Source organism: Bidens hawaiensis, unplaced genomic scaffold (genome assembly GCF_021521415.1).
Source record: "Bidens hawaiensis isolate Kalapana, Puna unplaced genomic scaffold, B.hawaiensis_p1.1 tig00028508_1, whole genome shotgun sequence".
Taxonomy (NCBI): Eukaryota; Viridiplantae; Streptophyta; class Magnoliopsida; order Asterales; family Asteraceae; genus Bidens; species Bidens hawaiensis.
In genome coordinates this window covers 27,187-54,456 of record NW_027494664.1, presented here as the reverse complement: position 1 = coordinate 54,456, position 27,270 = coordinate 27,187, and the positions used below count along the sequence as shown (strand labels likewise).

At 34.3% G+C, this 27,270-nt stretch overlaps 4 protein-coding genes across 4 annotated transcripts; all 4 read right to left on the bottom strand.

Annotated features, from left to right (window-relative positions):
- Positions 1-1,080: 1,080 nt before the first annotated feature.
- On the bottom strand, positions 1,081-3,994 carry LOC143577303 (uncharacterized). The gene is made up of 4 exons (XM_077061168.1): positions 3,754-3,994; positions 3,442-3,683; positions 3,325-3,363; positions 1,081-1,239 (listed from the first exon to the last, which is right to left on the bottom strand). Exons 1-4 carry the CDS (start codon positions 3,824-3,826, stop codon positions 1,183-1,185), a joined length of 411 nt encoding a protein of 136 aa, XP_076917283.1. The 5' UTR covers positions 3,827-3,994; the 3' UTR covers positions 1,081-1,182.
- A 2,467-nt stretch (positions 3,995-6,461) lies between these two features.
- On the bottom strand, positions 6,462-9,415 carry LOC143577309 (14-3-3-like protein GF14 iota). The gene is made up of 5 exons (XM_077061175.1): positions 9,304-9,415; positions 7,895-8,201; positions 7,016-7,103; positions 6,824-6,933; positions 6,462-6,741 (listed from the first exon to the last, which is right to left on the bottom strand). Exons 1-5 carry the CDS (start codon positions 9,374-9,376, stop codon positions 6,462-6,464), a joined length of 858 nt encoding a protein of 285 aa, XP_076917290.1. The 5' UTR covers positions 9,377-9,415.
- Positions 9,416-11,766: 2,351 nt separating this feature from the next.
- Positions 11,767-17,131, bottom strand: LOC143577301 (putative methyltransferase PMT5). Its single transcript, XM_077061166.1, has 9 exons — positions 17,102-17,131; positions 15,554-16,374; positions 15,324-15,459; positions 14,745-14,985; positions 13,990-14,194; positions 12,927-13,397; positions 12,707-12,839; positions 12,254-12,421; positions 11,767-12,023 (listed from the first exon to the last, which is right to left on the bottom strand). Exons 2-8 carry the CDS (start codon positions 16,066-16,068, stop codon positions 12,272-12,274), a joined length of 1,851 nt encoding a protein of 616 aa, XP_076917281.1. The 5' UTR covers positions 16,069-16,374; positions 17,102-17,131; the 3' UTR covers positions 11,767-12,023; positions 12,254-12,271.
- A 2,045-nt stretch (positions 17,132-19,176) lies between these two features.
- Positions 19,177-23,427, bottom strand: LOC143577299 (uncharacterized). The gene is made up of 9 exons (XM_077061165.1): positions 23,267-23,427; positions 21,979-22,196; positions 21,206-21,320; positions 20,987-21,076; positions 20,715-20,876; positions 20,502-20,621; positions 19,751-19,861; positions 19,588-19,669; positions 19,177-19,499 (listed from the first exon to the last, which is right to left on the bottom strand). The coding sequence occupies exons 1-9, from the start codon at positions 23,411-23,413 to the stop codon at positions 19,435-19,437; spliced, it is 1,110 nt and encodes a 369-aa protein (XP_076917280.1). The 5' UTR covers positions 23,414-23,427; the 3' UTR covers positions 19,177-19,434.
- Between the last annotated feature and the right edge of the window lie 3,843 nt (positions 23,428-27,270).

Here is a 27,270-nt window from a genome sequence, read left to right as displayed (position 1 = left end):
TGAGATTATTTTTGATCCCTCAACTTTCGTAAGTTGTCAAATTTGGATCAAAATTTTGGGGATGTTACAAAAACCGTTATAGATAAGAGTATGAACCTAGCCCTTAGGCTGTGGTATACGTATGTCTGGATCCTTACATAGGTGGTACTATCCTAAGCCAAATTGGGCCGAGGCAGGCGTAGTCTCGAGGAGTAATAAAGTAAAAGAAAATAATTTGCGTCAGCGTGTTCACCATCATTCGTTGCTGACGTATTTTATTTACATTTTGCAGGTGAACAAGATTAGCTCTTGGAAATGTCGAAGTGCTATACTTTAATCCGATGGCTCGGATTTGTTTTGTAAAACACTTAACATATTAAAATAGGTGGTTTGTAAATATAACAAGTAATGTTTTGTTAACAACTTAAACGGGTATTTTATAATCTCGTCTTTTGATATATATATGTATATTACAATTTGATCTTTAAAGTTTTATAAGACTTCCGCTTACAAACATAACTCTGATTTAATTACAATTTTGGTACCAACTGTTGGTCACACTCCTAGGCCTTAGATGGGGGTGTGACAAATGAGGATATCCGACTCGGTTTCCTTACCACGCATCTCTTGTTATACTTCAACATCTAGGATCCTTTGTTGGAGTCGCTTGATCTTAAGATCTTGCGGGTAGGGATCAACTCCATGACTGCCTCGATTAACAGTTCTACGACTAGGGTGTTGATCTTTTTCACGTTCAACCATTTGATAAACAAGAGCTCTGATACCAGCTTATGTGGGAGCGGAATTGAAAATGAATAGATAGTAACAAGATTAGAGAAAATTGATAACTTTTCATAAAACACGGGTCAACAAACACCCCATATGGGTATGGAACTGCGGTATCATGGCCATCTTCATCTTGGTTGGGCTTGTGCATGAGCCCCTCAACATCAAATTTGAATATATGCGTAAACTTTTTAATGAATCTCATCATACAAAGCACAAGAATAATTCTTTTAACATAAAAAGTTTTGATTATAATTTCAAATCTATGGTTCCAATAATGTAACATTCCAAGACACGGATTTGTTACTTATTTAACTTACACGTCACATATAACGTAAGACTTTAAACTTCGATACTCATTTCACCATCCCAAGTTACAAAGTTTAAATAAAAAACTATACGAATTTAGGACACCATTTAATTGCCTTGCAATATAGCCAGAATATACCGTTCTACTTTCCACTTGGATTGGCCCTGAAGCAAATAGTAAAATTTGTCAACTTTTAGCCTTTTACTGATAAATCTATAGTTTAACAAAACTTTCCACACTTTATACCTTACTAAAACACCAAACATTTAAATTCAACAAAATAAGATATGTTATTCCAACATAAGAATCCACAAACCCTCTCACTAATCATAGCATGATCCCATACAATCAAACAACTTATCAACTCACTCTTTCACAAATTCATGTAACTTCTCCAAACCATTTCTTATATACTATTCATTTTTTTAATTCTTTATTAAAAAAAAACTTGAAAAGTTGGTTGTAAATCATTTTCAAGCATATATGAAATGTGGTGGAACCGTTTACGACACACACATATGTGTCGGACCTACCCTTGTGGTACGTGGTGTTGACCGTCCCTTATGAAATTGTTTTACTACTATTATAGTGTAAAACTCTCGACCGACGCCTATACAACATATTAATTATGAAACTTTTTTTACTACTATTATAGTGTAAAACTCTTTCTGGAAGCAACTTCTCTGTTCTTTAGGATATGCATACGGTTCTACGTCCCAATCTCCTCATACCCTGTTTATAACATTTCTATTTGTGAGATTTTACTGGATATGATTATTGTGTAAAACTCTCGACCGACGCTATACAACATATTAAATATTTAACACGCTGTTGACAATATGATATGAAATTGGCGACACACTGGGCCCACGTGGATGCTAAAGGACTCGTGTATGATCTCTATTTTGGTTCTTTTCAACCACAAGTATTGAACTGAAAAGTAACTTTTTTTTTCTAGAGCTCAAAGTTACAGATACAGAACAAGCTATTTGTACATTATGCATAGAAGCTTGAGATTGATCTGGAATTTGATTTTTTTGCTCTGGGAAGAGACATCAAGAAACTTAACCAAGAAAGATGAGTTTCTTAATTCTTTGATCAATCAAAAAGGAACCTTTCTTTAGATTCTCAGCTTTTTAAGTTGAAAAAAAAAAGAACTTAACACATAAAAATTGGATCTTTTTGCATCAACAAACATACCCACATAATTTTTAAGTCTTTAACACCAGCCATGATGAGAAATCAAGAAAAAAACAAACTTAACAAACAAAAAATAAGCTTTCTTTAGTTGAAAAAACAAAATTAACAAGCAAACATTACTTAAAATTGGATCTTTGTGCATCAAGAACCATACCCACAAAACATTAACACCAATCATGATTAGATATCAAGAAAACAAACTTAACAAGCAAAAAATAAGCTTTCTTTAGTTTTTCACCTTTTATAGTAGAAAAAAACAAAATTAACAAGCAAACATTACTAAAAGATTTTTTGCATCAAGAACCATACCCACAAAATATTAACACCAATCATCTATCCAGAAAAACAAACCTTAACAAGCAAAAAGTAAGCTTTCTTTAGATATTCACCTTTTTTAGTTGGAAAAAAAAACAAAACAAGCAAACATTACTAAAAATTGGATCTTTTTGCATTAAGACCCATACCCACAAAACATTAACACCAATCATGATGAGATATCAAGAAAAACAAACTTAACAAGCAAAAAGTAAGGTTTAGTTAGATTTTCACCTTTTATTAGTTAAAAAAAACTAAATTAACAAGCAAACATTACTAAAGTTTGGATCTTTTTGCATCAAGAAACATACCCACAAAACATAACACCAATCATAATGAGAGATCAAGAAAAACAAACTTAACAAGCAAAAAGTAAGTTTTTTTTTGGATTTTCATCTTTTTTTAGTTTTCAACAAAATTAACAAGCAAAACTTGCTAAAAATTGGATCTTTTTGCATCAAGAAACACACCCACATAACTTTTAACACCAATCATGATGAGAATTAAAAAAAAAACACAAAGTTTAATAAGTCAAAACTACTAAAAATTGGATCTTTTTGCATCAAGAACCATGCCCACATAACATTAACACCAATCATGATGAGATATTAAAAAAAGCCAAAATTACTAAAAATTGAATCTTTTTGCATCAAGAAACATACCCACAAAACATTAACACCAACCATGATGAGATATCAATAAAAAGATAATAATCCAATTATAAAGATGCACACCTTAGCTTGGCTTCTCAGGATAACAAGCAGGGTTAGAACCTGTAGATCATAAACAAACAAGCTCATTAGTCATTTGGTGTACACATACAACTTGAGTATGAAGAGTGAGTTAGTTACCAGGTGGAGCTTGTTGCGTGACAAAAGCTGTGCCTGAAAAGTCACAGCTTCCTGGAGCTTGACCCTTCCTTTGAAAATAACTGTTGACAGCATAATTGCAGTGATCTTTAACAGTATTAGGACTAAAACATGCACCTTTGGATGAATCCTAGCACACTCAGCACCATTTTTACAGGCAAAATCTATGTTCTTTTGAAGAACTGAGTTGTTCAATGCAGGGTTGCATAAACAATATGCTGCATCTGTTAATGACACACATGAAAAGATCAGTGAGATTTAAGGGTTTAAAAGAAAACAAAAAAGGAACCTTACTTGTATAGCCAATTAGTGCTAAGAATACCATAAGGAGTGCAGAAACAGCCATGGTTGTAGGAGATGGTTGCATTATTATGACTGGATTAATGTGGTGTTAAAAGGTCTTGTTTTGGTGCAATTATGTGATTTTTTTAGTACTAATAAGTGGTTTAAAATAAATATCGAAACGGGCCCGCTTTATATCAGTATAGTCTTTAGTTTTAATTTTCTAGAAATTTTGAGTCCGGGTCCCGCTTGGTTTGGTCCGATCCGGTCTGGTTTCAACCCAACACACTCAAATTGTGTTCATCAATCCAAATCATACTGAATACAGAGTTTTGCTAAGAAAAAAAATCTGCACACGAAATCTATAGCAAAAACCGTGGCAAATTGAGAAAATAAGTATAATTATTAACTACCGGATCTCACACGAATACAAAACATTTTGATATTAAATTATTAAACGACGAGAACTATCATTGAAACTACAACTTTGCTCATTACGTACCTTTTTTTACATATACATTAACAAAACCAAAACGCCCTGCTTGCTGTGCGCGCATATAATGCATATATGTGTGAACCCTCGGGTGGGCAAAAGTGAAGTTGCACTAATTTTGACGTTATTTTACTAATCTCGTGAAAATAACGTTAAAAATGGCGGAAGGTTAATCAGGCATCATGTGGTGGCGTTGATAGCCGAAAGACAAGAGTACATGCACCAATCAGCCGGTGTCCCGATGATTGAGTGATATGTGCCTTATGTCCAAGGCTTGATGCAAAACTACTATCGAGCCGGGTGTCTCATCGGAAGCAGCCTCTCTATCCCTACGGGGTAGAGGTAAAGCTGTCTACATCTTACCCTCCTCAGACCCTACCATAGCTTTGCTATTGGTGGGATATACTGAGTACGATGATGATGATGATGACGACGACATTAACAAAACCAAAACCATTGTCATTACATAGATCTTTTTACAAATACATTGCCACAACACTTATATCAGATGTTATTAAAATACCACTGTATGAATAGTCTGATTTTTAAGTCTCTTATTAGTACCTCACTATCAAACTAAATATGTTATTTTTAAAGCTCTTGATAATAATTATTAAGAATTGTGGTACCTGACTTATTATGATATCTAACAAATTTAAACAACACAATGAACTACAACATTTATGGAAGCAATACTAAAGGGGCAAAAGCTTTTATGAAGGTAGTAAGATCAAAGATGAACAAAAAATAAAACTTTGATTTTGATGGCCCAAAAAAACTGATAAAATAATCCCCTTTTGACCAAAACAAAGGCCTAGTACTTGAGGCTAGCTTAGAGCTGACTATGGGCCGGGCTGGGTCGGGCTTGCTATTTGTCTCTGCCCGTTACTACTTCTTCTCCTGCAAGCAAAACATATGGTTTTGAAATCAATTAGTTGTTTGGAGAAATTAATATGTGCATGTCACATGCATTAACTAACCTCTGGTTTGGATTCTTCACCCTTGGGCTGGTTTTCATCACCTGAAAACAAAATTCTTGACTTATCAATTCATATACCATGTATGCCGTATGCGTTTACGATTATAAGGTAGAGGCAACGATTGGTGTTGGGTCGAGCGGGCCCAGATCAGGCTGAATTGAGTAGTTGACCGATAGAAACATTTTTGTCATCTTTAAAAAAAGTCTTACAAACAATTATTTTCATCATCCGAAGAAACTCGAACCGAATCAAATTTGAATTATCAATCTGAATGCAGTTTTTCCCACTCTAGCTTCTTGCTAGAGGAGTGGTTTTGTAATATTTTAGTTGTTCTAAATAACTATGAATTCGGTTTTCAAATTGGTTAGCATCCAATGGGTTCTGAATTCGGTTTTCGAATGACTGATTCGACCTGAATATTCAAATTTGAATTGCGCACACATACATATACAAGGGAGGGTACGGCGAAGAAAACATTGTTCATTTTATCTTAAAAAGTTTAAAATACAAGAAGCTTAATGCAATGCTTATTCATCTAATTTAACTTTCTATAAAATATATACTAAATTCATGTATTTATAGAGCTTACACATATGTAGATTATGTGTATCATGCATGTGCATACTTCCTACACATAACCTACACATTTGTAGTTAAATGTTCAAAAGTGGAAAAGAAAACTTATGAACAAATTATTTTAATGATTTTCTATGTGTATAACATAGACATTTGTGTGTAAGAAGTAAAAGTCTTTAAAAATATGAGCCACTGATAGAAAAAACTAAACAATTTAGATTTTTATTATTATTTTTTTGTTTTCAAAATTAATTAATTCATCTGTGATGAATCATTAACTGATAATGTAAGAAGTAATTTTTTTTAAACTATGAACCATTAATTATTCATATGTAATCGCCTTGCTTGCGGTGCGCGCATATAATGTATATATGTGTGAACCCTCGGGTGGGCAAAAGTGAAATTGCACTAATTTTGACGTTATTTTACTAATCTCGTGAAAATAACGTTAAAAGTGGCGGAAGGTTAATCAGGCATCATGTGGTGGCGTTGATAGCTGAAAGACAATGGTACATGCACCAATCAGCCGGTGACCCGATGATTGAGTGCTATGTGCCTTATGTCCAAGGCTTGATGCAAAACTGCAATCGAGCCGGGGGTCTCACTGGAAGCAGCCTCTCTATCCCTATGGGGTAGAGGTAAGGATGTCTACATTTTACCCTCCTCAGACCCTACCATAGCTTTGCTATTGGTGGGATATACTGAGTACGATGATGATGTAAACAGGTCACACGTGCATGATCAATAAATAAACATAATAAAACAATTGTGTAATTTAAGTATGTGAAAAAGTATGAAGTACCTCCATCCTCAGGCAAGTCAGATGTCCATAGAGTAAGGTTATCTCTCAATAACTGCATGATCAATGTGCTATCCTTGTAAGATTCTTCACTTAACGAGTCCAAGTCAGCAATCGCCTCATCAAAAGCTTGTTTAGCCAAATGACATGCCCTGTAAATTACTTTACAATCAAATTCACTTACATTTCTTCAGTAAGTTACCAAAAAAACAAGAAGAAAAGTCTGAAAATTACCTCTCGGGTGAATTCATAATTTCGTAGTAGAACACTGAGAAATTGAGAGCAAGGCCAAGACGAATCGGATGGGTTGAAGGGAGTTCTTTATTTGCTGCAGCAGCTGCAGCCTATATACAATGGTATTATATGATTAAGAAAACAAAATAAATAACATAGTTTCTCAATTATAATATTAAATATAAAACATGCCTCATAGCCTTTCAGTGACTGTTCAGCAGCATCCTTTCTTTCCTGATCTGTTTTGAATTCAGCAAGGTACCGATAGTAATCACCTTTCCTGTATCCACATGACATAATAGAAAAATGAAAACATAAAAGATACTTGACACGCATCAACGAATACTAATACGCTCCAGCGTTCTTAATAACATGTAGTTCCTATGAGACGTATAACTTTTGCAAACCTCAGACCTTATATGACTTATAACATAAACACATCACTGTCACATTAGTCAATTTCAGACTTTCAATAAAGTTATATGAGCCTGTATAACAACTCCTATGACGCCTTATACGGGCCCGCATATACATTTTCGCGATATCAAACAATTCGTATGAGGTTATACAGCTCGTATGTAAGTGGTGTCTGTATAGACCTTCCTTACTTATGCTTGTAAACAAACCAAGTGAACACGAGCATTGCATGTTTGTGTTCATTCATTAAGAAAATAAACGAGTTCATGTGCATATATATTCGTTCACTAATAAGTATAAACGAACGGTTCAGCAGGGTAAATGAACAAATATAACTGAGCAAACACCAAATGTGAATATCAGTCTGTTGGCATAGAAAAATAATAAAACTAGACTAAATTGTAATGGATGATATTTATGTATTAAAAATAGACTAAAGTGTAATGAGCCTAACAATTAAAATGAGTATATAAACGAGACATGTGCTCATGTTCGTTCGATGAACGAAAGTTCTGTTCATGTTCGTGACTTCGTTCGTTTATTGAATATTCAAACATAAACGTGTTGATGGTTCACGAGCAGATTCACTGAACAATTGGTTATGATGATAGAAAAAGAAAAACAATAAGAGGGTGATAACTCAACACGACTCACATCTTGTAGTAGAAAACAGTAGCTTCTCCCGAGCCAGAAGAAGGTATGAGATGCTTATCAATAATCTCAAGAATGTCGCTGCAAATTTTGGCAAGCTCATCTTCAACCTTTTTGCAATAGCCTTTAATTAGATTTACATTGCTTTCATTTCCCTTTGATTCCTCTTTTTGTTCAATCGATGACATGATACGCCAAGATGCTCTTCTTGCACCAATCACATTCTTGTATCCAACTGAAAGCAGGTTGCGCTCTTCAACGGTAAGCTCAACGTTTAGTTTTGCAACATTCTTCATACTTTCAACCATCTCTGAAATTAGGAATCCATCATATGACTCAAATCATTGTTAGACCAAAATTTTCATGTAAATAGCGGTTTATATAGGATCAGGTGACGAATTGAAGATCAATCATTTCATCAACCTTTTGTGCACCAACGTTTCTGTCAATATTCATTATACAATATGATGTGAATCAGAACATCTTCAAATTTCTCTAACAGGCTGATCAATCTATATTAAATATTATTAGGATGCATACATCGATAAGGATGAACACGATATTGTGAGGTGATAAGACAAAAGTAAACCTAGATTACATAATAACTAGGCTGTACACGAACCAACTTTGGTTAACTGCTCATGAACTGTTCAGCAGGAGTTTGTTTATGTTTATTCGTTTAATAAATGAATGAACATGAACACAGAATTTCGTTCGATTAACTAAATGAACAAACACGAACAGAGGCCATGTTTGTTCAGTTGTGTTCATAAACGTTCAATAATGTGTCTCTTTACGTTCATTAATGTCTGTTTGTTTATGTTTGTTCATTAAAGGTTTTAATATATTTAATAAATTATCTAATCTTATCATATATATATATATATAGATTTAAGCATCATTATTAACTGCAAGACAAAAATATATTGTGTTCGTGAACCATTCACGAGCAAGTTCATTTCCTTGATGAACTAACGCGAACAAGAAATTTCGTTAGGTTAGGTGTTCGTGAACTGTCTGCTTGTCCGACAAAAGCTTAACAAATAAACATGAGCAAGGCCTTGTTCGGTAGGGTTCATTTACAGCCCTAACTATAACAGCAGGTTAAAAAATATGCACTTATACATCCAAAACCAACAGATGAAAATAATAGCAACAATCAGCTCCTTTATATCACCAAATTACTGATATTATTTATAAATTAGGTTAAAAGAATACACTGCAATCAATCTAACAGCATCAGATTCATCTCATATTCTCATAATTACAAATGCACCATAAGCACACAAACAATAATATATGAAATACAACCAAATCGCAAACTAATTTACGATTCATATCAAATTCTACAATATAAATTGAGCAATACGAGTCGATTTGAAAACAAAAACAGATTAGGTTATAAATTATACCTTCGTAACGCTCGGCTTGTTCTGCGAGCTTAGCTAAGTAAGCGTGATTTTCTCGTTCCTTTTCGTTCGACATTTTGCTGATCGATTGATTCCTCGAAATCGATTCGATCACGAATTATTAGTGTTTTAAGATCGAATGTGGAAGATAGTGATGATAGAGGGAGGTTTGTTAGTTAGTTAGTTAGTTTGTTTGTTTGTTAAGTTAGTTATTATGAAAGACTTGACTGAGTTTGTTGAAGAAATATGTATGTATAGGTGGAGAATTTTATGGCGCGTAAATCGTGTTTCCAGATCCCATTCTGTCGGACCCACCCTTGTAGTGTTTTCTCTCTCTCTCTCTCTCTTTTTTTAACCGAGCACGCGTTGGCTTTAGATTTTGGCTTGGGCGTTCTTCCGAAAAATCATACCAGCTACCATCTGGCAGTCGTTGTGCCGTCATAAAAGCATAATACTCTGACGTAACACACGATGAGACGAAAACTCGGGTTGACTCGACCACTCGGGTTTCGAACTGACAACCTTAAACAAGGACTTGTAATCAAACTTGGGTTTCTACTGAGAACCCAAGTCTCGAACCACTAGACCATAAGTGGTGAACCCAAGCTCGTACCACTGGACCATAAGTGGTGGATATGCCATGCCCCCTTTGCCATTATTAATTATTATTTAACTATTTATTAGCCACCATATATATTTAATTTTATAAAATGGTATATAAACATAGTTCATTTTTATGGTTTAAAGTTCATATAAATTGGTTGTGGCTCAATGGTAGAGCGCTCACTTTACTAGTGAGAGGTAGGGGGTTTAAACCTTACTACCATAAATTTATATGAGAGATATGAGGGATGACCATGGCTTGCCATTGTTCGAGTCCTGATCTCACACGGTTTTATTGGCTCCTCGTTGTCGTGCCATTAGGCGGGCGTGGTGGTCGGATTTTATCCGGTGAATCCCTCAATAGGTGGACCACTAGGGACTTCGTCCGTCCGGACTAGTGGCCGGCTCGGGCTACCTTTAGCCAATGGGGGCCGCATACGGAGTTTCCGGCGTTAATTAGTTGGTAGTTCAAAAAAAAAAACAACTCCAACATTATTTATTGTAAAAGCCATAATAGGAGAAACCAAAATTGTGTAGGAGAGAGTGTGAAATAATAATAATAATAATAATAATGTCTTAATGGGTGACGGGGCTTATAAATGGCTTCCATTGTTGAAAAATACAATGTGGGAGACGAGATTTTCATGGTACGTAACCGAATATACCCGCGGGTTTCTCAATACATAGTACGGGTTAGCACCCCTTGGATTTTACTGCAGCGTTCATCTTGGGTGTTATGGAGTTCTGGATTTATGGTAAAATGTAACAAACGATCTGAGGTTCGTTGTTGGGTGAATAATCCCTTTGGAATCGTTGAGTCGATGATACAAAACTTACCATTGTTCTTGAGGATGGTGAATAGCTTTTAATGTGTTCTTTTCAAAGTGGAAGATTAACATTATGTTTCAAATGTATAGTGTTCCCAATGAGGCATTGTGTACCTTTTATTACTAATGTCTAAGTTGTGAAGGATAAGCCCTGCTTGCGGTGCGCGCATATAATGAATATATGTGTGAACCCTCGGGTGGGCAAAAGTAAAATTGCACTAATTTTGACGTTATTTTATTAATCTCGTGAAAATAACGTTAAAAGTGGCGGAAGGTTAATCAGGCATCATGTGGTGGCGTTGATAGCCGAAAGACAAGGGCACATGCACCGATCAGCCGGTGTCCCGATGATTGAGTGCTATGTGCCTTATGTCCAAGGCTTGATGCAAAACTACTATCGAGCCGGGGGTCTCACCGGAAGCAGCCTCTCTATCCCTATGGGATAGAGGTAAGGCTGTCTACATCTTACCCTCCTCAGACCCTACCATAGCATTGCTATTGGTGGGATATACTGAGTACGATGATGATGATGATGATGATGAAGTTGTGAAGGATGCAAGTTACCATTGCTACAATACAAACCAGTAACCACCATTGAAGAGTTGCTACTGACGAACAACTTGCTCCGCCACTCCCGGCATGTTGCTACTTGCCACTACTGACGCCAGTAAACTTAACCGACCTTATGTACACTGAGCACGAATGCAATGCAACAGTATAGCTAAACAGAATGTTTTGTAATTTTAGCATGATTTTGTAGTCAGTTCTAATAACAGGTTATGAGAAATCTTATTCTTAGTATGTATACTCATAGGATGGATTATAATCGGTGTAACGTTGTTGATGAACTATAATTGAGAAAAAAAAATTCTGTGTGTTTATGTTCTTGATTCAAACAACTCCATACATAATTAACTTTCATAGGCCCAGATTTTTATCTGTGTGTTTTATATTTTGTTCAGCTATAACCATGTTTTGTATCGAAAGCTCCAAGAAAACACTGATGTCGAATACTACGTGACTAGTCAGCGGAGATATTTTCATTCAAAATGTAATTTGGAGTTGCAAAATTGATCAAGACAGAAAAAACATAGAATGAATGAATTGCAATAATCCCTGAAATCTTTAGAAAAAATAACAAATAAAAAACAAAAACGAAAACGAAAACTCGTAACTACGTGACAGCAAAACTTCTCTAATCTACATGTCTTGCAAGTGCTTCGGTAAGTTTCATCTTATCTACAAATGTGACATGCCAAATATCGAGTGCAGAGCCTCTCACCTGACTAGTGCCTGATACACATTGTTACAAATCTAGTATCATTATTGACGAATAGTACATATTATTTAAGGGTGAAGAAATGGTCAGGTTAGGTAACGGGTCGGATCGACCGAAAACACTTATTGCTAAGATTTGATAAAAACAACATTTGAGCAAACTTTGACCCGTTTGACCTGTTATATGAAAGATGTAGAGTAGTTACCAGAGTTTATAATGTCGGGTGATTGGAGGAACAATGGACCTTGTTTGGCTGCAGGATTCATTTTCTAACAAACGGCTTTTGGCAAACAAGTATTCTCTGGTCACTGCCATTTTCAAGATCAATGACTCTTGCTTCCCACCGAATTTGTGTAGCGATCGAGCGCGCCTTCTCTATGGACCTCGCGTCATCTGAAAGAACAACCCATCCCTGGAAAAACATGAAACTTTTTGAGCTGGCATTATACAGAGTGAAAGATAGCGTAGAGTTGTACAATGACTACAATTACGCATGGATGAGTTTTACAACGTAACAAAACACTTTAGGCATGGCCCGTCAATTATATTATTATAATATGAAATGTTTGAATAAAAATGAATTAGAATGTTAGGTGCCTACATTTTTGTGTTTGATACTCTTGAAACACAACCAAACACTTATGTTATGAACAAAAACCATAAATATACATGTAATGAGCTAAACGAGTATGTGTACCTCGGGGCGTAGGATACGATCCATCTCCAAAAGTAAGTTTGTGATGCTGCATTGTTCTAGAGTAAGGTATGAAAGGAGGCCGTTTTCATGTAGCATGTCGTATGTCAGTGGATAAGTGGGAAACGGTTCACACCTAGAGTTAAATAATTTCACATAAGCAAACAAGAGGATTTAAAAATTAAAATCATAAGCTGCATCAATAATTTCACGGATTACTTACCAATCATGCAAAACACCAGCAAAACCTTGATGTAATATTACTGGGAGTGTATTACGAGCGTTAATAGGCACAACATTCATAACCCAAACTGCTTTTCCTTCTTTCAAAAACGCAGCATTCAAACCACCATAACGCGCATTCATATCCATCACATTTCTTATCATATTATATGGAGGCAATGGATCTTCATCACCGGGCCTTTTAGGATGATCGGAAAAAATCAAAGGTGTAAGTAAAGACCAGTAGGTTCTTAATGCTGATAATGAAGATTCAAAATCTTCATCGAGTTCATCTTTCTGAATTCCGTAAGCTCCCAGCTCAGCAGGGGTAAATTTAGAAATTGAAGTCCTGTTCTGAATAGGAACCCATCGTTTGCTGGTGGTCCCGCCCATACAAGATGCAAGTGGCTGATAATAAGACGGAATATCCTCCTTTTGTTCTATACAAGGAGGAACTATACCCTGCACGCTACTATTGACAATAAACCAGATTTCAATAACAAATTTCCAAATCTTTATCAAACGGGAAAAAGAGAAAATAATGAATATACTTTTACCTAGGCATGTAAACCAACCGAACGTTCACTGAACCATTTGGCAAGAAGTTCGTTATATAATATACGAACGAACATGAACACATGTCTCATTCATTCATTTATGTTCGTGAACATTCGTTCATTTATGTTTGTTACTTTACGTTTGTATAGGTCCGTTAGTTAAAATATTCTTTTAAATATTTTTGGCCTGTTACAACTTAGTCTAGTTTTAATACTTTTTGGCTTGCTGCAACTTAACCTTAGCCTAGTTACAACTTAGTCTAGTTTTAAACTTTTAATTACTTTTAACTGATTTTAGCTATGTTATGTTTGTTCATCTATGTTCAGTTATTTCATTCGTGAAACCCATAAATGAACGAACACAAACAAGATTACCCCTTTCGTTTAGTTGCTCGTGGTCAATAGTTTGTTCGTGTAAAAGTTAAATGAACAAACAAACGAACACGAACATGCTCCATCTGTGTTCATTAGGTTCATTTACAAGCCTAATTTTACTACAAGCCTCACCTAGATAAGTAGCATTGTGGATCAACGGTTTTTTGCCATATGAAAGTTTCTTCTTGTTGGGCTATAAAAGCCCAACAAATTTTTTGGGCCAATTCTTCAATTGGGCTGGCCATGCTTCCTTTCTTTGTACTTAACGAACTTCCATGTATAACAAAGTAGCCACCAGGCTTTAGTATCCTGTCAGCTTCAATAAGTAACAATCCATCTGAATGATGAAAAATTGTTAGAAACAAATAGGGTTATAAACAAACCAAACGTGGCATGTTCGTGTCCGTTCTATTAACTTTAACAGGACAAACGATCGACCACGAACAATTAATCAAACCTGGTTTTCTTGTTCTTGTTGTGTTCGTTAAAAAATGAGTGTGTTCGTTTCTGTCTATGTCTGTTTGTTAATAATATAAACAAACAATTCACAAACAAAGAAACTAACTGAACATAGATGAAAAAAGATAACCAAAAGAACATCAATTAAAAGTAAACGTGAAAACAAACATAATTAATCCAGTAGGCCAAAAAACATAAAAAAACATAAACGAACAAACATAAACGAGTGGCAATGAATGAATGTTCACAAACATATGTAAATTCCATGCCGATTGCTGAACGGTTCACTGAACGTTCAGTTCATTTACAGGCCAATGAACAAACAAACTGCACTTTCACACTAGGTAATGAATCTTTATCTTTATACTTTAATATATATGTATCAACAAAAAAAGGTGAAAATACATATCAAATACAAGATAAAGTACCTTTGTCATCCCATAAAACACCACATTCTGCACAGTGAATCATATCATATGATAACGATGGAAATGGAAGCTGTCTGAAATTAAAATTGCCAATCACTGCTGGAAGACCTCTTTCAAGAGATATTTGAACTTGACTACCGGTTAACTCATATGCAGCCATACAAACAGTCATTAGTTTCACTGACAGCAAATGAGCCCCGAAGCTACCGAACCCACAACCAATATCAAGAACAATGTGCACCTGTTGCAAGAATTTAAAAAGGATTAGTTTCAACTAAGCTACTATTACGTGTTTGCTAGTTATACTTAGGCCCGTAAACAGACTGAACGAAAAACGAATGGAGTTTTCTTGTTCATGTTCGTGTGTTTACCAAAATGGACAAAGAATGGTGTTTATGTTGTTCATTTATCACCTAAATGAGCATAAACCACCAAACAGCTCACGAACAGTTCACTGTTCACTGAACGTTTGGTTTGTTTACAGGACTGGTTATGTTGCCTATAAACAGAGGTTCCATAAAGCTAATCAAGAAAATCCAGCTGGCATCATAAATGCAGTCAAGAAAAGTCAACACTTACACCAGCTTGATGAAATTCAGCATCACTTCCGAGCCCTATCATCTCTGCAACTTGGTGGGAGTAATCTTTAACACCATCAAACATCAAGCCATCATCTGATTGAAAAGAAATTTGGTTCTCTTCCATTAACATCAACCTAAAAAACATAAATTATTCAAAAATTCAAAACGTTATAACAATGTTGATGCATTAATGCATGTATATAATGCAACTTCATATTAAAATTTTACCTTTTTGTCATGCTTCCAGAAGACAAGAATTGTTCTTTGGTTATTTTCACATTCTCATTCCAAATCACATCTCTACCAACGGGCCAACTCAGGGGTGTTTTATAATCTTTCGGAGGACGAACCAAACAATATGGTTCGCCTTTTGAAACTTCACAATGTCGATAAAACTCTTCACCGTTTATAAATCCAGTTAAAAGGTTTGCAGACACATTATAACAAGGTACATAATGTTCTCTTTCTTTTCCACAAAGTTTAACCTCCTTCAAGTTACTAACTCCTAAAGATAAACTACTCAAATCCAAATAATCATTTAATGCTTGCTGTTTTAGTCTTCGGTAGCTTGCATGAATGTCTGGTTTTACAGTCAATGCGACTGGATTGACCGAAATAGAAGACGGTCTAGATAAGACAATAAGTACAATAACACTAACAAAACAAAGGATTAACCATATCCTTTGCAGTCTATGCCTAGGGCCAAAAATCAAACATAGTCTTTTGATCAATGGCCTTCTCATATCATCAGGCTTTCAAAAACACTATCTAAAAGGTTGGCCTGACATATCATAAAAGCTCTTGGAAGAATCACTCAGAAGAGTATCAATTTTCAAAGGCAAATGAAAGGTATCTACAATCATGAGATCTAATTCCTAAATATCATCCCATGAAACCCTAAATCAAGATCGAACACCTATTCTCCTAATGATAAATTGATAGCTACTGAAGTAGATCAAGTAATCAATGAGCCTCAGATTCCTCAATTCCAGAAACGTACAGTTAGCAGTTCAATTGGCAAATTCCAGCAGATATTTCTTCAAATCAACCTACAATTGTCATCAGAGCTTCGTATTAGAACCTAATAACATGAAATTGCAAAAAACTAAGCATAAAACTATCACAGAATCGAGACGGATCTGAGGCAACGAGATACGAAGCAATTTAATCAATATAACTGAAACAAAACAGATGAATGCAATGGATATACAGTAAAAAAACGTTTCCAAATTCCTAAATCTCATCTCATCAAACCTACATCTGAGATCAAAACACCTAATGATAAACTAATAACTACTGACGTAAATCAAAGCAACAAACGAGCCACAAATTCCTCAACTCCAGTACAGTCAAGCAGAAATGTCTTCAAATTAACCTAAAATTGTAATCAGAGCTTCATATTACAACCTAATAACATAAAAGTGCAAAAAACTAAACCTAATTTCACACAGAATCGAGACGGATCTGAGCGATCGAGCTACTAACAGATTCAATCAACATAACTGTAACAAAACAGATGAATGCAATGGCTATAAAGCTCAACTGATATCAAACACCTAATTTCACCTAATGTTAAGTTAATAACTACTGAAGTAGATCAAGTAATCAATGAGCCTCAGATTCCTACAGTATTAACATGAAATTGCAAATTAAAACCATACCTAATTTCACAATCAGCACCTAAATCATCACAGAATCAACACGGGTCTGAGCGAACAATAACAAATGAAATACATAATATTAACAGAAATTGAAAACAAGGAGATACGTAACAACGTAATAGCTAGGGTTTTCGAAGAGCATAAATTATTTACCAGACAGGCGGTAGAGAGTGGTGGATTGGATTGGATTGGATAGATTGAGCGTTAGGTATATTTATTATTATTATGCTTAGATTCTGTTATCATTGACGATAAATGCTCACTTGATATTATTATTATTAATATTATTTTTATTATTATCATTGACGATCAGAAAGAGAGAGCAGTTTCTATCGGAGGAGAATGACTCCGGTCATTTCGGTTAGTCGTTTCAGAGTTTGTTTTCAAAAGTATTCAATTTTTTATTTTTTTACAGCATTTTTTTTTAATTCTAAACTCGTGCGTTGCGGCGAGATTGTTAGTTTGTTACAACGTACCAAAAACAAACTTGAAAACGTTAAATATCCATGCATGCTGCCACGCTAAGTGTGTTAACTCACGAGTTGAGACGCGTTAAAATGTGAAGAAAGATTTAGATCAAACTGCTCATACACGTTGGTTGTGTTAACTCGCGTGTTAAGACACGTTAAGTTTGCATTTTGCAAACTAATTTAGTAAAATTTTTTCGTATTTAAGATCAGACATTTCTTATCAACCAGTATGGTTTGGTCCACGGTTAATTCAAGATCTTACCATGTCATAACAGTAAAAAAAACTGAAATTTATAGAAAGACGAAGGCATCTAACTTCCATCAACCTACGACACAGTAAGTAAAGATGGGAAAGATTAAGTACCTGATGTCACGTGAACGCCGGAGTGTATTCAAGTTGGGTGAAGTTGGCTGAATATGTGAAAAGTTAGGTTTGTGTTCAAGATCTTTAGATTGGTGTGAAAAGTAAATTCAAAGAGGTTTTCTGTCCAAGATATTTGTTCAGTCAAAATTAACCACCACACATTTTAACAATGATGTTACGTGGACATGCAAGTAACCAAGAAACTAATAGGCTTTACCAATCTGTACCTTATGGATGTTTATTTGTACATTGATGAATAGTTATATATGTGAGTTAAGTAAATAATCATTTTTAAGCATACATCAAAGATGTCACACAATACACGAGAGTAAAGAGTTTTACATAAAACTCAATTAGAGTGAGAAGAACTAAATACACGGCTAAACCGCACAGAATCACGCCAAACTTGGCAATCGTTGTTCTATACTGGGGAAATAAACCGAACCACATCGAACTGTATTTGAATGTTTAGATTTGTGGTTCAAGTTCATTATTGTTGGTTACGAGTTTCATACCCAAATTCACTCATAATGGTCGATGTAAACTTTAGACTTCATTATTTCTAGAGAAATTTTTTCAGATACAAGCTGTGAAACCGTTTACACCCAAATACAATTAAACAAAGACTAAGACGACTAAACATGTGTCAACACAAACTGAATGTAAAGCCTAAAAACCGCCTCATAACATAACAAAACCCATTTTAGATTCGGTTAGATCATAAAACCGGCCGATACACCACTAAGCTGAATATTATCTACGTTTTTATTCAAAGCATACTATAAATGATAGTCACAGGGAACGTGAAAGTACCAACGATCTTCATTCCGGATCGTCCGTGCCGGAATCGGGTACAGAGTCGTACCAATCGCTTCAGAAACGCGATCTGGTTCGTTAATTGTCATCGTTCCTGATTTCAATCATGTCGTTTTTTTTGCTGATCAATCATGTTCCCAATTGATTCGATTCGTGTTCCCAATTGATTCAGTTCGCACCCCGTATGCGTTTTTCTATTGTTTACGATGTAATCTGGGTATTTGCAAATTTGCGCTTTCCGTCCTTTAAGTTAGTGTTTTTATTAAAATTTAACCTTAACCTTGTAGATATTGTAGATAGATGTTATTTACATATTAAACCATAATAAAGCTTATTTAAAGTTAACTTTATGTTAAGTTGTTTTGAAAAATTATTAAAAAATCTATATTAAATTGTTATGTATACGATATGATGCACCAAACTAAACGGTACACCGTACCGCATACCGAATTGGCGTTCCAAATGAACCTACCCCTCTCGTACCGAATCTTAAAAATGTACGAACCGCGTATCCGTTTCGTACCGCGATCCATGTTTAAACCATGGGTATTTTTAGTCCAATTTTAACTCTAAAGCATCAACTGCCACATTGCTCAAACTAATAGTTTCATCCATTAATCACCTTCTCCCTCTACAAATAAAGTATCTAGACCCACAAAATCTCTTGTATATGGTTCCGGCCCAGCCCTACGGGCACATGGCTCACTGAACCCAAAACACAATGAAGTCGAGTCTAGGAGCAGTCAAACCACATAAGAGGTCAGGCTTGAAGCTTCTTAAACTTACAAAATACACCCATTAGCAAGTTGTTGAGCCACAAGCTCTAAGACAGTCCACAAGAATATCCTCATTCAGTGACCGGCCTGCGTAAACCAAGGTGAAACTATGAATATTATGTTTCTTAGATAAAAACAATCCTGAATTATATGTGAAGAGTTGTTGTAAGCTTACCGATGAACACGATTTTGTTCGTTTGATTTTCTCCACTTTTCCATTTACGCGCAGGAACTATCTCATATATCTCCCTCACAGCCTGCAAATTCAAATCATTTTATTTATTCTGCACTTGAAATTATATATAAAGAGATTAAAAAGGTGTTGTGTTATAGATTACCTGTATGGTGTGAAGTTCATCAGAATTCACAATACTAAGAACACCTTTGCATCGATACACATCCATGTCATATTTCTTATCCCAAAGAATCTCCTCGAGCCATAAACGTACCTGAAAAGTTACCAGACATTATCACATGATGGGTTCGGTCCGGCTTTGATTTTATCGGTACCATTTGGGCTTACAAATTTTGGGCCGGAAAAAAAAAATGACCAAAAAAAAATAATGAACTTTGGCCTAAAACTCGAGGCGTGTATTTTTTTGTTAATTAATGACTGATTAATATTTACACATTTAGAACTAAACTTTTCAGCTAAACCATTTACTAATTTGTTATAAGTTACTTAAAATCCGTTTTTTTTTGTTCCAATTGGTTCACTTCGGTTTTTTTGGTTGATAGCAAAACCTAAACTGAACATCTAAACCAGAGAATTAGTTTAACTTAAACTTAAAACCATACCGTCGGGTATTCACAACGCTGCAAACTAGATGAGACAATTTCAACCCATTTAATTACAAATGGGTCAACTTGGGTTAAGTGTTACCTCAAACGAGTCATAAGCCAAATAAATATATAGCTAAAAAAAGAAAAGGTCAAATGGTCAAACCAGTTGAAAGTTGCTTACAGTCTAATTTAACATAACCTCCTAAACTGTTTGAATTATATAAAATTGTAATGATACTATTTTTGAAATCATAATTAATGCATACAGCAAATTTTAGAAGGGGTAAAAAGAAGTGTTCGAAATACCTTATCAAGATCGAGCTTCTGTGAATCTTGAATACATATGGTTCTCACGCCACTATCATGAAGATCTTTAGTAGTGAGTGACTTGTTTTCCTCTAGTAACTGTTCCAGATGAGCAGCATACTAAAAAGACACCACAAATAGGGAGCAAATATTAGTGTTTGAAATGATTAATAGAAAATTATTTGAGATGAACAGGGGTGTCATATCACTAACCGAAGCTTCATATGCTTTGCAATCTAATACTATGGATATATCAACTTGACACCTCACAGAATGAACAATATTAGCAAGTGAATTAATGCTAATTATCTCCTTGTCAAGCTCCTCTAGAGAATCTGGAGAAACCAGATCAACTTTGTTAAGAATCACAACATCCTACAACAAAAATTAAAGACAATGAGCATATGTATAATAAGATAATCAAACATATTAAAGTTTTGATATATATTGCAGGTGGCAAAATGGATGTTTATGTTATCACTTACTGCAAAAGCTATTTGTAAAAAGGCTTCAGGAAATGTGGATGAATCTTCATGCTTTTTGAGTTGAAAACGAAGATTTTTGGCATCTACGACCTGTTCAAGAATAAAGTTCAGTAACTTTCTTTAGCATCTTATAGTTGTGGATTTGTATATGAGTGAGTAAATTTCTACTTTAAGTTTTAAAGTAAGTATTTTAACCTTACAATGAAACACAAAACTTACAGTGATTATTGAGTCAAGCTTGACAGCTGCTTCCAACTGATCATCCAACCAAAGTATAGATGCAAGAGGAGCAGGGTTTGCTAACCCTGTGGTCTCTAGTAATATATGATCCAGTCTACATACACAGAAAAAATATATATACAGTAAACCATGCCAGAAATCAATGGATGGTAAGTTTGTAATACAAATGTTTTACAATATGGAAGTTAAGTATGGACACAAACGCACACATAAACAGGATGAAAGAACCAAAAACATAATGATTTACTTACGCAATTCAATGTTAATCCAAACATTCGCACAAATGATAGATATGCCAGTAATAAATAGATGGTAAGTTGCATAAAAAAAGAACCAACAAAAATGACGATTTTCTTACGCAATTCACTGATATTCCAAACATTTGTTCAAATGATAGATATGTCAGTGATCAATGGATGGTAAGTCTGTACTACACATGGAAGTTAAAAAGGGACACAAACGCACACGTGAACCGGAAGGAAGAACAAAAAATCATATTGATTTTCTTACACAACTCAATTTCAACCCAAACATGTGTTCAAATGATGTATATACCACTAATCAATGGATGTTAAGTTTGTAATACAAAAACTCTACATGTATGCATGCATAACTTTAAATATACAAGTATTCCAAACAAGCATGCTTACAACAGTAATGAAAAGCTAAAACAAGATAATATTCATCAGAATCACACATAAGATTTTATTGCTATGTGAGCTCAAATAAAATTTCACATTAAAGGGCGTTACCTTTCCTTCCTCTCAACAAGCTGTTCTAAAGCTTGAACCAGACTATGTTTGACGGTGCAACAAATGCAGCCATTTGCAAGCTCAACCCATTCTTCGACAAGTGCACCACCTTCACCTTCATTGATCATAGCTCTCTCAACTCCAATCTCTTCCCCAAACTCATTCAATATCACAGCTATCTTCTTTCCATGTTGTCCATTTAATATATAATTAACCAGCTGAAAAGAAATCAACAATTCCAAAGCAGAAAGCATGTTTAAATAGAATTATCAATACTGTTAATCATACAAAAAGATAGGTGTTCAGTATTCGAATCAGACTCGAAAAACTTAAATTCAATTCGAATAAAAATTTGTGATTTTCAGTTCGATTCGAATTCAAATAATGCATTTTATTTTATATGTAATTATACACACACATATATATACACTATATAGTGACATGCACGATTACGAAAGAGCTATTAATAAGACATTAAATCCTGACATGTGATATTCAATCCAATGATCAACCCAAGAAACAATTAACCTCATCAATAAATGTGTAAATTCTAAATCCATAATCTAGTAATCGGTTTTAAGTTTCTGTATTTGATCTCTGTTTCATTTAGCTAGCTACTTCGTTTAACGGTTTGTTCATTTGCCAACTAGGGGTGTTTACTGTTTAGTAGGGATGAGCTAATTCGGTGATTTGGTACCATCGGTACTAAACTTTTGAGTTTCGGGATTGGTACGGTACTGGTATTTCCCGAATTTTTACCTTCAGGACTGGTACCGTACCGATACCAAACCGAATATTTCGGTACTGGTACCAAGATTTTGTGATTTTCGGTACCGGTATGGTACCGAGCTCATCCCTAAATTCCGTACCGTGTGTTTAGTGCTCGATTCAGACTCGGAAAACTTGAAATTTGATTCGATTTAGTTCAAGTTCGGTAATCGAATCCGAATCCAACTTCAAAACTTCAAATCAGACTAGAATTCGATTCCAATTATTCAGTATTTGAAATTCGATTCGCCGAACACCCCTACATTAAGATCAGCTGCATAACTGCTAGCATAATTGATATCAAGCTCCAAAAGGCTAACCTAACATTAATATCCCTTATAATAATTGTTTGTTCAGAACCTAGGGCACAGTTAGCATGATTCAAAACAATTAATACACGCCTGATCACCAGACAGACTCTAGTTCGAAACAAACACTACATATAAACTCTATACCGTGAAATTGTATTGTAAATCTGATGAAATGATAATATAGAGTGAGTTAGTATAATAAATAGTACAGTGGATTTTCCGGCGCCGAGATAGCCGGTGATGACAGTCACGCCGACCGGTGGAAGCTCGTCCAAGTTATTGTTAAACGAATTATTACCGGCTAGGGTTTCGTTGATCGCCACGGCGAGTGGTGGGTCTCCGTCTTCGTCTTCCATTTTGGTGTTCTGTCTTGCGAACCTCAGGAAGCTGATAACCCTTAAATAGTTAGTGACCGGACTGAGCCGAGCACGAGCACGAGCACGAGCTTGGCTAGTTCTGACTTCTAAGTTACCGAGTTACTATAGCTTGAGGTCGGCTTGTTTTGATCTCTTTTGTTAAAGCTCGAGTTTGGTTTGTGGGTCGTTTTTTCAAGTTTGAGCTTGGCCTGTTTGTTTAAAATTATATACATTTTATTATTTTTTGAGAAATACTTAGACTGGCCTAAGCCCGACTCAAGCTAGTGTACATTACCTCAAACGAGCTCAAATTAGGATATGTATTGTGCCATTAATAATAGAAGCTCGGAAGAGTTAAAACTTAGAAATATACGAGGTCTGTTAAAGTGACAGGACCAAACAGTAACTCAAGCTCAGCTTAAATCATGTTTGAAGAAGATTGTAATTACGCATTACAATAGTACAACTTGTGTTTTGAAGCAAGGTGGAATTTTGCAAACTTGTAGGAGGATGTTTGAAATTATGTCTAGCCTTATAATTCGAGTATATTTGAGATAATTCATCAATCCAACTACATTATAAGATGTTTAGCACAACCTTCTTTTAACGGCGAATTTATTTTTAACTTTTGTCATTTATGAAACTTGTATCAAATCCCTCCCAAGTCCCAATTCATTATTTGTTTCAAAGTTTTTTCTTTACCAATAGACCACCAACTTATGGGTATATTTGGTATAATTGATATGAACAAGCCTAATGTGTTAGGCACCCCATGGCTGTCCAACTGTTAGCCGTTACACACGCATCTTTATTGCTCCATGATAAAGCGCATTAACACTTGGTCTTGAAGTATCATACTTAAGCATAGTCGATTTTGATTTTTGAATATATTTATTAAGTGTGGTCTCTTTTTGTTTCTGAATTATTTTTGTTATAGATAGTTTTATATTTGAAAAAATTGCGTAAGTGGATCATATATGAACGTTATTGACATGTAGACAGGGTGACTTTAACTGACCAAACCTAAAAAAACAAGTGTTATGATGTGAGTTTAGTTAACCAATATATTCAAAGAAAGTGATTGGTTGAAATGCTAATGGCCCCGAAAAAGCATCTTGATCATCACTTAGTTGACAAGCAAGAGGAAATAGTTTGGGCAAGAAGTGACGCCCCCTATGTTATGGTTTTTTAAAGATTGAAGTGTGTTGAGATGACATGGAGTGACGCCTCTCATCTCAACACAACACTTGGTCAAAGACACTCGGTTGAAGTAGTATCTTATCATATATGGTTCTTTTATGGTATGTTTTGTCTTAAACTTTTAATTCTTGTTTGACTTTATAGTTACTTCTGTTTTAACGGTTTAACCTAATCTATCATTAGGTTAGTTATATTTACTCCATGGTATTTTAAGTTGTTTAAGTGGTTGCTTTTGGATGGTTACTTTTCATGTCCAAAAGATAGGTAGTGTCACATGCAATGAGTCTATTATTGACTTATTGGGCTCGTTAGCATGAACCTGTTAGACTTTTACCTAACACACCTTATACAATGCTACGTCTCTTTCACATAAATACCTTTCACACATACACATACATATACGCATATATACAAATAAGATACATATCTACATAACAGTTAATGTTTGTAATATTGATAGACTCGATCGTATAATTACGCATGGATCATTGTTACAATCATATAATGTTGTTTGAAAGTATAATTGTAGAAAATTATTTTCAAAACCCAAGTAATGATTCACCAGGCATTTCTTTCTCTTTGTGTTCTATTTTAATTTTGCAAACAAATAAGTTAGAACCGTGTTACAATAAGCAAAAAAAATATAATTGTTAACTTTTATTTCAATATGTTATAATAGTTTGTCACTCATCTCTTCTTAAAATCAAAAAAGGAAAAAGAAAATGAACAAAATAGTTTGGTTTTTCGTTAATACATATGAATATGTAAATGATACAAAAAAATTAATGATGTATGAACACATTAGCTTGTTGGTTTTTAATGTACGTGTGATATGCAGGTGTAGCTTGTGATTCTAATGGAGTTTGCCAAATTAATGTTTGAAGCTCAATTGATTCAAACTAATTTATTAAATAACTCTAATTTTGATGCTAGATCTGTCCGGAATAAATTGATAAGAAAAGAAGCAATATAAGGTGTGAAAACTGAAAACAATATAAAAGATATCACAAGAAGGAAAAGGAAAGACAACAACCAGAAAAAAAAAGGTTTGTTCTAATAAAAGTATAATGCTATTCCGACATATAAAAAGAAAAAGAAAATCATTTGATGTCAACATATGCATTTGCACTAATATTTTGCAAAATATATATTTTTGTTGTGATTATTTTTGCGCAACTTCCCAATATAATACTATTTGTTAAATTATATATTTTTTCTAAAAAAAAAGTTTTCCTTGGCCTTTTTGTGTGGCAAACAGTCTTTATATCTTACAAGTTACACCTTACAAGTATATTATTTGTGTTTGGTCATTTTCTTAGAAACAATACAAAATTGTAATCTTTTTTTTTTAGTATGAAACATCTTAAAACACAACTAATGTTGCAAGTTGTAACATATGGCTTTATGGCAGTCGTACCAATCAATACCTTTCATTTTACTCACTACATGATTATTTATTTATTTATTTATTTATTTACTTTTCTGTTACATGAATGAAGACTTCACATTCACATGTGGTCATTTGTATCATTCTTGTCTCATCTAAAGACAATGCAATTGAAACGCATTGATGCATAGTATATGAGACAACATTTCTTATGGACACAAATGTTATTGTTAAATGATATGAAGTTTACCTAAGTCTTTAGGCTACAGATATTGATGAGAACATGTTTGGGATTGAGTTTGAAAAATGTTTATTGGCTTATTGGTGTTTTTAAATAGTTAATAAGTTAAAATGTGTTTGGCAATCATATTTTTTTTTTACTTTTTGAGAGTGTTAAAATGGCCCAAATCCTGACTTTTTTAAATGGTTTTGAGAAAAAGTCAATAAGCACTTTTCAAACTCAATCCAAAAAAGTCAATAAGCACTTTTCAAACCCTTAAGTCTTCTTATTTGATTTCTTTATGATTAGTAATAATTTATTTTAACACTTCTAAAGCTTTTGACAGATTACCTAGTTATTTATATAAATTATAACACACATATAACTCTATTATATTCATTCCAAAATACAATCCAACAGCTTTTTTGGATTGTTTTCAATCGTCTATGAACTTAATTACTACGGAGTATAAAAAAATGTATATTTTGTATATATCATGTTGTCTAGTTGAACATACAACTTTGATTGCACACATAATATAGTGTATTTGTTTTAAAAAAACAGTTAAATACTTCTTAATAGTATAAATAGAAAGGAAGCCGCTAAACAAACACAAGTACGATATACATGGTATACAACCTTTGGTATGCAATGGGTACATGCTTATATACAAATAGAGTAGTGTTCAAATAAAAATAAAGAGTTTCAAATAAATGGTAAGAATTAACAGATTTTTGACATGAACAAACTATGATGAAAGAGCAATTATATGAAACTATAGTGGTTTATACTAGTGAAAGAGCAATAATATTAAACTATGTCGGTTTTTGGTAATTTTAAATCTCAACAGTTGATTAGCATGATTCAATGACTATGATTTATTCATTAATGTTATTCATATGCAACAACTTGTTTTTTGAATAACCCTTCCCTATAAAAATATATATACGATAAAGTATTCAATAACCAATTAACCATGCATCCAATATACTATATCTACAAGTCATATACATTATCTAAAGACCAATATGTTAGATATATATGATGAGA

Coding starts and splice junctions, on each gene's coding strand:
- LOC143577303 (XM_077061168.1), bottom strand. CDS start 3,826: ATGCAACCATCTCCTACAACCATGGCTGTTTCTGCACTCCTTATGGTA. Junction 3,364..3,441: donor CACGCAACAAGCTCCACCTG/GTAACTAACTCA, acceptor TATGATCTACAG/GTTCTAACCCTGCTTGTTAT. Junction 1,240..3,324: donor TCCTGAGAAGCCAAGCTAAG/GTGTGCATCTTT, acceptor TATTTGCTTCAG/GGCCAATCCAAGTGGAAAGT.
- LOC143577299 (XM_077061165.1), bottom strand. CDS start 23,413: ATGGAAGACGAAGACGGAGACCCACCACTCGCCGTGGCGATCAACGAA. Junction 22,197..23,266: donor TCGGCGCCGGAAAATCCACT/GTACTATTTATT, acceptor ATTTCTTTTCAG/CTGGTTAATTATATATTAAA. Junction 21,077..21,205: donor AGCTTGACTCAATAATCACT/GTAAGTTTTGTG, acceptor ATTCTTGAACAG/GTCGTAGATGCCAAAAATCT.
- LOC143577309 (XM_077061175.1), bottom strand. CDS start 9,376: ATGTCGAACGAAAAGGAACGAGAAAATCACGCTTACTTAGCTAAGCTC. Junction 8,202..9,303: donor ACAAGCCGAGCGTTACGAAG/GTATAATTTATA, acceptor TCCTAATTTCAG/AGATGGTTGAAAGTATGAAG. Junction 6,934..7,015: donor AGTCACTGAAAGGCTATGAG/GCATGTTTTATA, acceptor CATTGTATATAG/GCTGCAGCTGCTGCAGCAAA.
- LOC143577301 (XM_077061166.1), bottom strand. CDS start 16,068: ATGAGAAGGCCATTGATCAAAAGACTATGTTTGATTTTTGGCCCTAGG. Junction 14,195..14,744: donor TGTTTTATGGGATGACAAAG/GTACTTTATCTT, acceptor TTCATCATTCAG/ATGGATTGTTACTTATTGAA. Junction 13,398..13,989: donor CCACAATGCTACTTATCTAG/GTGAGGCTTGTA, acceptor TATTGTCAATAG/TAGCGTGCAGGGTATAGTTC.